Source organism: Amia ocellicauda, chromosome 21, assembly GCF_036373705.1.
Source record: "Amia ocellicauda isolate fAmiCal2 chromosome 21, fAmiCal2.hap1, whole genome shotgun sequence".
Classification (NCBI taxonomy): domain Eukaryota; kingdom Metazoa; phylum Chordata; class Actinopteri; order Amiiformes; family Amiidae; genus Amia; species Amia ocellicauda.
In genome coordinates, this window is record NC_089870.1 from 20227852 (window position 1) to 20239383 (window position 11532).

Genomic DNA, 11532 nt, shown 5'->3' on the forward strand with positions numbered 1-11532 from the left:
AAATGTGTGTGTGTGTGTGTGTGTGTGTGTGTGTGTGTAAACACAGGCCAGTAAACCAGCCAACAGGATTAAGTGAAACCCCGGTGAGATTATATACGGTTCTCAAAGTTATCCCAGACCGTGCTACAAAACCTCCCCCCACCCCCCGCTGGCCGGACAATGACTGAACACACGAGTCGTTACCAGATCAGCAGGATTTTATTGTATCAGTAGCCAGTTTAATAAGAGCTTCAGGGCAGAAACACTCACCCGCGCCCGGGACTCTACGAGTATAATAGCAGCGGACAGTTTTATGTATTTTTCGGATTCTTTTAAGTAAAAAAAATAATAAACAAGCTAAATAACCATGAAGTGCATATAATAGCCACGATTCCCTACATGAATCAAAAAGGCCCGGCTGCCTTGAGAACCCCCCGTCCCCAATTATCGGCATTATTTTGGTCTTTTGAGAAAGCAGTTTGGGAGACGTTAATGCAGTGGGTTCCGTAAAGCCCAGATTTACGCATCAAAGACCTTGCAGGATGGAGAGAACAGAGAGAGAGAGACAGACACACACAACCCAGGTAAATACTGTCTCAATTAAACAGGAAAAGGCAGCTTCAAACAGGTGCCGGCAGACAGATTTTGTTCGAGTCGTGAGTTAATTACAGGGGGCTGCTGGGTAATGCCCAACTTAGAGCGCCTTCCACACACCGGCGTGGAAAAACACCACGAGGACCCGTTCTCCAGGTCCCAGTGTGTCCAGGTGGCTTAATGTCCCTCACGAGACCCGGCGACAGGGAGGGGAGATCGGGGAGAGGCAGGAGGAGGAAAGGGGGGAAACCTTTCCGGCGGTGCGGTGATTTGGTGAGCGAGGGCCAGCGCCGAGGCTGGGGTCGGCGAGTCCCGATGGGTGCCAAAGGCGCGCCACTCAGACATAGGTGACGCACTCGGTGGTGCTGGTGAGACACACGCCGCAGTCGCAGCGCAGGGCCACGGGGTAGGTGTAGAAGGGGTCCACGTGGGCGGAGCAGTTGGGCAGCTTCACCGTCACCATCCTGGTCTCGTTGTAGGTGCACACCCGCTGGTAGGACTCGACGTAGGGGGGGTCCAGGACTGGCTTCTGCGAAGACAACACGCGGGGCGTTTCCCTTTATACACAGTTCAGCTCAAATCAAAGGCCCCCAGACAGCAGCTCCCAGACATTCTCACTCTCACCATAAAACACCAGATCGGTCAGTGATCTCTTGCCACCTGTTCACCGGCCGTGTAACTCGGCACGCTTCGAAGGGGAAAGATTGACACGTCGACATGGGACGCACGCATGGACCCCCCCACCGCACACGTCACACGCCTGTGTCTTTGCCATATGTCTCCCTACCTCCCAGGTCTCGCAGCGCCCCCAGCAGGCGTCCGTGGTGATGTGCAGCCCCCGGCAGCCCGGCTTCCTGGCCAGGAAGGTGAACTCTCGCACCGCGCAGCCAATGAACCGCTTCAGGTTGACGGTGGGGGGCTGCGCCAGGGAGCAGGCGGTCAGCACCACGGCCAGCAGCAGCACACGGGGCATGGCGGGGCGCTGGCTCCGGCTCCACACACTGTCACACAACACAGCACAGCACAGTGAGGGGACAGTCTCACACAGCACAGCACAGTGAGGGGACAGTCTCACACAACACAGTACAGCACAGTGAGGGGACAGTCTCACACAACACAGTACAGCACAGTGAGGGGACAGTCTCACACAGTACAGCACAGTGAGGGGACAGTCTCACACAACACAGTACAGCACAGTGAGGGGACAGTCTCACACAGTACAGCACAGTGAGGGGACAGTCTCACACAGCACAGCACAGTGAGGGGACAGTCTCACACAGCACAGCACAGTGAGGGGACAGTCTCACACAACACAGTACAGCACAGTGAGGGGACAGTCTCACACAGCACAGCACAGTGAGGGGACAGTCTCACACAACACAGCACAGTGAGGGGACAGTCTCACACAGCACAGCACAGTGAGGGGACAGTCTCACACAACACAGTACAGCACAGTGAGGGGACAGTCTCACACAGCACAGTGAGGGGACAGTCTCACACAACACAGTACAGCACAGTGAGGGGACAGTCTCACACAGCACAGCACAGTGAGGGGACAGTCTCACACAACACAGTACAGCACAGTGAGGGGACAGTCTCACACAGCACAGCACAGTGAGGGGACAGTCTCACACAACACAGTACAGCACAGTGAGGGGACAGTCTCACACAGCACAGCACAGTGAGGGGACAGTCTCACACAGCACAGTACAGTGAGGGGACAGTCTCACACAGTACAGCACAGTGAGGGGACAGTCTCACACAACACAGCACAGCACAGTGAGGGGACAGTCTCACACAACACAGCACAGCACAGTGAGGGGACAGTCTCACACAGCACAGCACAGTGAGGGGACAGTCTCACACAGCACAGCACAGTGAGGGGACAGTCTCACACAGTACAGCACAGTGAGGGGACAGTCTCACACAGTACAGCACAGCACAGTGAGGGGACAGTCTCACACAACACAGTACAGCACAGTGAGGGGACAGTCTCACACAGCACAGCACAGTGAGGGGACAGTCTCACACAACACAGCACAGTGAGGGGACAGTCTCACACAACACAGTACAGCACAGTGAGGGGACAGTCTCACACAGCACAGCACAGTGAGGGGACAGTCTCACACAACACAGCACAGCACAGTGAGGGGACAGTCTCACACAACACAGTACAGCACAGTGAGGGGACAGTCTCACACAGCACAGCACAGTGAGGGGACAGTCTCACACAGTACAGCACAGTGAGGGGACAGTCTCACACAGTACAGCACAGTGAGGGGACAGTCTCACACAACACAGTACAGCACAGTGAGGGGACAGTCTCACACAACACAGCACAGTGAGGGGACAGTCTCACACAACACAGTACAGCACAGTGAGGGGACAGTCTCACACAGTACAGCACAGTGAGGGGACAGTCTCACACAACACAGTACAGCACAGTGAGGGGACAGTCTCACACAACACAGCACAGTGAGGGGACAGTCTCACACAGCACAGCACAGTGAGGGGACAGTCTCACACAACACAGTACAGCACAGTGAGGGGACAGTCTCACACAGCACAGCACAGTGAGGGGACAGTCTCACACAACACAGTACAGCACAGTGAGGGGACAGTCTCACACAGCACAGCACAGTGAGGGGACAGTCTCACACAGCACAGTACAGTGAGGGGACAGTCTCACCCAGTACAGCACAGTGAGGGGACAGTCTCACACAACACAGCACAGCACAGTGAGGGGACAGTCTCACACAACACAGCACAGCACAGTGAGGGGACAGTCTCACACAGCACAGCACAGTGAGGGGACAGTCTCACACAGCACAGCACAGTGAGGGGACAGTCTCACACAGTACAGCACAGTGAGGGGACAGTCTCACACAACACAGTACAGCACAGTGAGGGGACAGTCTCACACAACACAGCACAGTGAGGGGACAGTCTCACACAACACAGTACAGCACAGTGAGGGGACAGTCTCACACAGCACAGCACAGTGAGGGGACAGTCTCACACAGTACAGCACAGCACAGTGAGGGGACAGTCTCACACAACACAGTACAGCACAGTGAGGGGACAGTCTCACACAGCACAGCACAGTGAGGGGACAGTCTCACACAACACAGCACAGCACAGTGAGGGGACAGTCTCACACAACACAGTACAGCACAGTGAGGGGACAGTCTCACACAGCACAGCACAGTGAGGGGACAGTCTCACACAGTACAGCACAGTGAGGGGACAGTCTCACACAGTACAGCACAGTGAGGGGACAGTCTCACACAACACAGTACAGCACAGTGAGGGGACAGTCTCACACAACACAGCACAGTGAGGGGACAGTCTCACACAACACAGTACAGCACAGTGAGGGGACAGTCTCACACAGTACAGCACAGTGAGGGGACAGTCTCACACAACACAGTACAGCACAGTGAGGGGACAGTCTCACACAACACAGCACAGTGAGGGGACAGTCTCACACAACACAGCACAGTGAGGGGACAGTCTCACACAACACAGTACAGCACAGTGAGGGGACAGTCTCACACAGCACAGCACAGTGAGGGGACAGTGTCACAGGGAAAAGGAAGGAGAGGGAGAAAGAGGGGAAAGGAGGAGAAAGAAGGGGATAGGAAAAGAGGCAGAGGGAGAAAAAGAGGGAGAAAAGGCAGCGAGCAGGTAAAAAAGAGAGAGGGCGAGAAGGAGAGGGACAAAGAAAGGGGGAGAGGGAGAGGGTGATGGAGAAAGAAAGGAGGAAGGGGGAGGAAGAAAGAGGGGGAGAAGTAGAAGACTGAGACAGAGGAGAAGCCCCGCAGCCGGGCCGCAGAGGGGGACCGCGGCAGGTCGTCACCTCATCAGTCCCCGGGCGGGCGGCTGCATGGCTGCTCTGCGGCGAGGCGGTCGCTCTGCGGATCAGGAGGCGGGTTGCAGCCGGAGGAGATCGCACACACGGCCTCAGCTCCGTCTCTGTCTCCTGCAGGGGCCGAGCGACGGACCTTTATAGAGGACGACTCGTCACAGGGGGCGGGGCCTCGACCACGGCATCGCTGTATATGATTCTAACGTTCCTATACATACATACGAGCCGAACTCACTGAGAGACACGGACACACCCTCCCTTCCCTCATCCTCGCAGCCCAGCGCCGCACCCGTGGGGCCGGACGGGGAGAGAACAGACACTGCGCTTGTTCTCATTGTTTAATCATTATTACAAATCAGTCATACTGACTTAATCTCCCTCCCCCCCCCCACACACACGCACACACGCACACACGCACACGCACACACAGGACTGAATGGAATGACAAGGCGCTTTATTTAAGACCATTTAAACACACACACATCTTTGGGAGACTGAACCCCCGGCACCGGTGACGACAGGCCAGACAGGGCCGGGACACCAGTCGTCTTCGTGGGAATGTGGGGACCCCTGTGAGCGCAGTGTGGGGCGCCCCTGGTGGGGGGTGGGGGGGTGCTGACTGGATATCATATGGGGCTGTGAATGAGCTGAAGCACCCAGCCCCCTTTTACTTCATCAACTCAACACACAGCGGAGGGAGTGGCCACCCTGAAGACACGCAGACAGATGGGCATCTCTGAGATCTGAACGCAGAGTCCATCCTGCACCCGCACACAGAGACAGACATACAGACAAGCATGCAGACACACAGAGACACGGAGACACAGAGACACAGAGACAGAGATGCACAGAGACACAGTGAGGGAGACACAAAGACAGAGACACAGACAGGGAGACAGAGACAGAGAGACACAGACAGGGAGACACAGCGACAGACAGGGAGACACAGACAGAGAAACATAGAGACAGACAGGGAGACACAGAGACAGACGCACAGAGACACAGACAGGGAGACACAGAGACAAAGACGCACAGAGACACAGACAGGGAGACACAGAGACAGAGAGACACAGAGACACAGACAGGGAGACACAGCGACAGACAGGGAGACACAGATACACAGACCCAGAGAGACACAGACAGGGAGACACATAGAGACACAGTCAGGGAGACTCAGAGACACCAACAGGGAGACAGAGAGACACAGACACAGAGAAAGGGACACAGAGACAGACAGGGAGTCAGAGTAGGAGACACACAGAGACAGAGAGACAGACAGGGAGACAGAGACACACAGAGACACAGACAGGGAGACACAGAGAAAGGGACACACAGAGACAGACAGGGAGACAGTAGGAGACACACAGAGACAGACAGGGAGACACAGACAGACAGGCAGTCAGGCTCTTGCATGTTTCAGATGCATCCTCTCCAGACACTCCCATGAATGAGCGGCTCCACGTTTGTGACGGGATGATGAGCCGGCCTCTAATCCTGCCCCCCGGCCCACCGGCGGCCCGCTGAGCCGCTCAGGTACATTAGCTTAATTGGGAAAAGATCGGTCTTTTGTTAAAGGCCAGTCGAGTGGAAAGAAAAAAAGACGGGTAGATGTTTCTGCTCGAACTCACCTGTTTATGGAGATGACACTTCCAGATAATAGAGAACTGTTCTAACTAGAAAGCCCCGTCCCGATCATTAACCGCAGCGCCGGGTCCTCACACGCGACAGACAGATGCACCTCGACATGAGTGACAGCGGCGGTAAATCTGCAGCGCTCTGGAGTCAAAACACTTTGAACTCGTGTTGCTGAACGCGGCTGTGTATTTCGGCTGTGTAGCAGACTGGTACGAGGGGTGTCTGTGTACCTGGTGATACCGGCGACCAGTTTGGCCTCAGCTCGTGTCACTGCGGTGTCTCAGGACAGGCTGAGCAGAGCTGCCCGGCCCTCTCCAACACCGGGCCAGGGAGAGAGAAGCTGTCCCTCAACCAGGGTGGGACAGACCTGTAATCAGACACAGCAGCCCTGTTAGTGTCAGTTGTTGTTTTGTCCTAAAAAGGAATATAGTCTGCTCCCATTTTGGTACATATTTAAAGGTCATCCGGAGAAAATACTCACAAGCTATAAATACATCGATGTCTTTAGCGAGATTCCAGCTGAAACAGCCCCCAAACTAGAGACAGGAGGACTCACAGACCTCGCTTAGCAAGTCTTGGACTCCTCCACCTCGAATACCACTGAGCCACGGAGCCAGAAATCAGCCCAAACTCTCTCTCTCCGCGCTGCCAGACGCCCCTCAGTCGGGTCGCCGTCCCCCGAGGCCGGAGCAGGGCTCTGACACGGCGCTGTTTTCCTTACCTCCTGGCTGGACAGGCCCGGGGCCAGACAGCCGCCCGTCTCCGTCTGTCCGTCTCGGAGGCAGAGGAAGTGATGCGAGAGTGTGAGCGGCTCGGGGAGGTGCGGGCCAATAAAAACAGTGGAAAAGTACACAGCAGTGAAACACATCCCCCCCAACACACACACACACACACACACACACCCTTCCTGCTCCACTGTCTTTCTGCCGTCTCTCTGAGGACACAATCCTGTCAAGAGAGCACAGGCCAAACTCCGTGCCACAGATATTGGACTCAGACACATGGCCCGGTTCTCTACAGCTCGTCTAATCTGAATAAAAGTGACTTAATTACAGAAACCTCCCCCCCAGGTACTCACTCTGCATCGGGGAACCCTGAGCCCGATGCCGGGGGGCTTCAGCTGACTGTGGGAACCAAAGGCTGAGACGACTCCTCTCATCTCTAACCTTTCTTTTGCTCTTATGTTGTAGACAGCACGGTCTTCACTCTAACACATCCTCTGCTGTCCAGTTCTCTATCTGAGCAGCCAAAACCACCCAGGTAGGGTCAGCTGACTACTGTCCACCCTGGCTGAGTGTGAACGGACTGGGTCGGCCCATTCAAACAATTTCTGACCAGACGAGGGACACACGAAGTATTTTCTCAGTGTGGACCAGAACACGCACTGTGGGATAGAGCTCTGATGTCCTATACGCACAACTAAAAAGATCCGAAAACCCCATCCAATGAGGAATCCTTTCAGTCTCCCAAGTGGAAAAAAGCAATATTCTCTGGCAGTTTTGCCTCGGGAAGCTAAATAAAGCCAACAATTCAGACAGCAATTGAGGATAATTTCAGGAAGACACAAGGAAGAGATCTATTTCGGTCGTTTCCAAGTCTGTTCTGAACGGTTTCGGAGAGCCTCTGCGGTAACAATCCCATTGCGCGCCGCGTGGCAAACGTCCCTCGCATCTGCCGTCTTAATTAAATCGAGTTTTTCCGATTGACAGAAAGGAAAGAAATGGAGAAAAGTGCCCCAGTGTTATCCAGGCCCTCCTGACAAATTAATTCCTTCCAGTTGGAGAACAGAGCCGGGCTTTCACAACTGTTTCCCTGGCAATTAAGCCACACAGACATTTTCTTTTTTAACCATCAAATCCTAATAATTCCGGCAGGATTATGTCTGTGGGGGGGTGGATTCCGTTGCACCACTTGGCCACGAAGCGTCAAACCCCACGGGGCAGAAACAGCCCCTCTTCGACACAGACGGGGCATAAGAGCACAGCCCTGGGGGTCCGGCGAGATCCTTCTGGGGAGCTGGGCGTCCGAAAAGAGAAAGACAACCACAATAACATTCATGATAACTGCTGCCAAGGTCTGATAAACGGTTTGAAATAAACAAACGCATGAAGGAGTCCATTGGAATCAGAAAGTGAGTATTTTAAAGTTCCCTCACTGTCAAGGGTCTTGCTCTGGGTGGGGGATCGTCTCATCTCCCACCAATGATGGTAACACGACGTCTGAGAATTCTTCACACAATTCAGATCGAACTCGATAGGAAACACAACGCTATCTGACTGGGGGGCTACAACTGGGCGCACAACAGTGAAGCGCTTTCACAATTTCACTCCATATCTCAGCTCATTTCCCTTCTCCGGTTCACAATAATGAGAGCGGGAGTGATGGTGAATTTCACAGCATAATAAAAAAAATATATATTTTCCACACAAACATTTTTAAATCAAATTCCTTGCAGGTCCAGGAAGTACCTTCTCTCTATCGGCTTCCCGTGTCCAGAGCAAAGGCTGGAGCGATAACCGTGTCAATACTGCCCTCTCGTGGCATAACATTTTAACACACTTTATTTTTTTAAATATATATTTTCAAAGGCCTTCAAGCCAGACTGCCGTTCGGCACACTCTGCCAGCTGCCAAAACTCACAACAGTGCGGTTGTCCTCAAAGCTCAGCAACACCAATATCCTTTTCATTATTTTAAACAGTAGGGATTTTAAGTATATTGTATAAATTCATTTTATAAATAACTTACAAACTCGTCTTATACAATTTCAAAAGTCAAATCTAAGCAGATTGTTACTTCAATTAAAGGTGCAATTAAGTAATTAAGAGCCCAGCTGGAACAAAAACCAGCAGGGTCAGGGTTCTGCCAGGACCAGGGTTGAGAACCACGGTCTAGTCCACACCAACACAGCCAGAACCAGACGACTACATCCTTTTATCTTCTACAGGCATGAATTCAAACAAGCAAGCCGTCGCTCCTCGCAGGCGTGACGAGTCCTTACACGCTCCTCTCCCCGGATCGACCAATCACAGTCCAGAGCCTTCCTCCCCGGGGTGAAGGTGTCGGCATAACCTGCCCCCCAGCGGGGTCCGCGGCACGCAGCACGGCCGCCCACTCCTTTATCGGACCCTCACGGCAGCGAAACTCGACACAAGAAAGCAGTCCGTTTTTGTCATTTTCAGTTTATTATGAACAAGTTGGTTTTTCAAACACAAAGGGTTTTCAAATGAATACTTATATATATATTCTCTTTCAAAAGTAATCCAATTTACATAGTTACTTTCCGACCCTTTAAATATATATATTTGTCATCATCCTTTTTTTTTTTTTTTCTTTTTATGTAGAGATTACATTCAGTCCATGACAAATTCCTCTGTTTCGCCACCAGCTGGTTTCGCTCCCGGCCACGACGTCATCAGCCGGGCCATGACATCATTGGAGAGGTGCGGCCTGGATTGGTCAGTCCCCTCCGTGGGGTGACGTCACGATGAAACAGCACCTGGAAAATCGCTCCAACGGTCCCCAGCTGCCGAGCCCTGTGCCAGTGCTGCCCCACGGCGTCCCCCACACCGCCGCCCCCCGGACAAGAAGTCAACGAAAGAATGCAGAAAAAACACCAAAGAAAATAAAAAATAAAATAAATAATATTAAAAAAAGAAACATCCCTCTAACACCTGCAGGCACATCCACTAGTCCGGACTGTCCCTCGAGGCGTAGAAGACATCGCTTAAACTAAAGAGGTCAAAACAAACTACTGCGGATCACTAGCCCAGACACGCGCTACACAAACTACAACACACCGAGCGAAAAACGACAACGCAGCCAGGAACGTAGTGGAAAGACACATCGGAGACCCCGAAGGTCGACAACCACCGCCAGCGGCCTACCGCACACACAGACTACCCCCCCCGGACACAACGGGAGCGATGGTGGTTGCGCCGCAGGGGACGCCACGCTCCCCTCACAGTGAAAGGCCGTCGAAAACAGCCACCGAAAAATGGCGTCTCGGAGCCCAATGCCGGCCCGAAGACGCGGAGACGTTGGCACGGACAGGTACCACACCGGGACAGAGCGCCGTCGACACAAGCCTCCCTCTCACTCCTCATTGCAGGCAAAGGTGCGGGTCGGGGGCGAGGACAGGAGGCCTGGAACCGGGCGACTCTCGGACCTCCGGACAAAGTCAGAGTTAAACGGCTCCCCGGAAAAGAGACCAAGAAAAAGACAAAAACGCAAACGAGCGTCACCCCCCCACACACACACACGTACATATTCACAGCTAAGAACGCTGCCGTTTAGAGTAAACCTGTAAACCACACAGAGACAGACAGAGACAGACAGAGACAGAGCGCCGGTCGTCCCGTAATGCCTCCCAACCGCGACGACGACAACAACAAAACAATCCCGGACCTTTGCTTTATCACAAAAAGAGTTTAATTTAATAATTCTTTATTTTGTTTTTTAAAATAATTAGACATTTTTTATTCATCCAACCATTTTTTTGTTTTTTTTTGTTTTCCGTCCGTTTTTCGTGTCTCTCGTGTCTCACATCTGGGCCGTCTTAAGCACACATTACCTCCGAGAGGGTCGATGCAGATTCAACAGGACTGTGTATCAGAGCAAGACGTTGCAATACCACCCCCCCGCCCCGCCACCCCCCCCACAAAAAAATAAATCTCCCATGTTCACAGGAACTTAAAAAAACAACCAAAAAATCCTAACAAAAACAAAAAAACAGCATCATAAATACCAGGAAGTCTTGTTCCATTATACCACTTTATATAGTAGATACTCCTCAACTGTTCCTAAGAAAATATAAGCTAAACTACAAGATACAGGATATCAAGGTACTGCATTCAATAACAATGTTATACAGAGTCTTAATACTGTGAAGTACTGACACAAGTAGTGTATCCTTTTCACAATAAAGGAGTTTCACGAGTCCGTTACCGTTGGGGAACCTCCGCAGTGGCCGTGCGTGTCTCGCTTTAGCTACCGATCGATGGTACCAATACCAGACTGATACCAGCAGGTACTGAACAGAAGCAGGAAATGAGAGGAGTCCGATCGCGTCTCAAAAGAACGGGAACGGGGGGGAGGAGAGAAAAAGACGTGCAGTGGTTTTCGCTTTGTCCTTGGCCGTTAAAATCTACGCCTCCGCGCGCCTGGCGATGCAGGGCGTCTCGGGAACGCTTGGCGTCTATTTCTATTTCGCGTTTCCGGTCAGGAGAGGAGGGGCGGGCCGGTGTCGTCCCGGGTCCGGAGCGCGCCTCGGCACTCGGGGGTCCGCGCCGCCCGGACGAGGAAGGACAGAGGAGGAGGAGGAGGAGGAGTGGGTTGGGGGGGCGCATGGAGGGTTAAAACAAGGTTCTATATATTTTTTTTTCAGTTCTTTTTATTGTTTTTCCATTTTTTTTTTTCTTTCGTAGGTTTTTAAAGTTCTACTGTCCAGAGTTTGTG

The 11532-nt window shown here is 52.8% G+C and overlaps 1 protein-coding gene across 1 annotated transcript; it reads right to left on the reverse strand.

The window, feature by feature from the left end:
- Positions 1-179: 179 nt before the first annotated feature.
- Positions 180-11457, reverse strand: gphb5 (glycoprotein hormone subunit beta 5). The gene is made up of 5 exons (XM_066694429.1): positions 6558-11457; positions 6070-6443; positions 4433-4577; positions 1361-1574; positions 180-1102 (listed from the first exon to the last, which is right to left on the reverse strand). Exons 3-5 carry the CDS (start codon positions 4459-4461, stop codon positions 911-913), a joined length of 435 nt encoding a protein of 144 aa, XP_066550526.1. The 5' UTR covers positions 4462-4577; positions 6070-6443; positions 6558-11457; the 3' UTR covers positions 180-910.
- Positions 11458-11532: the final 75 nt, after the last annotated feature.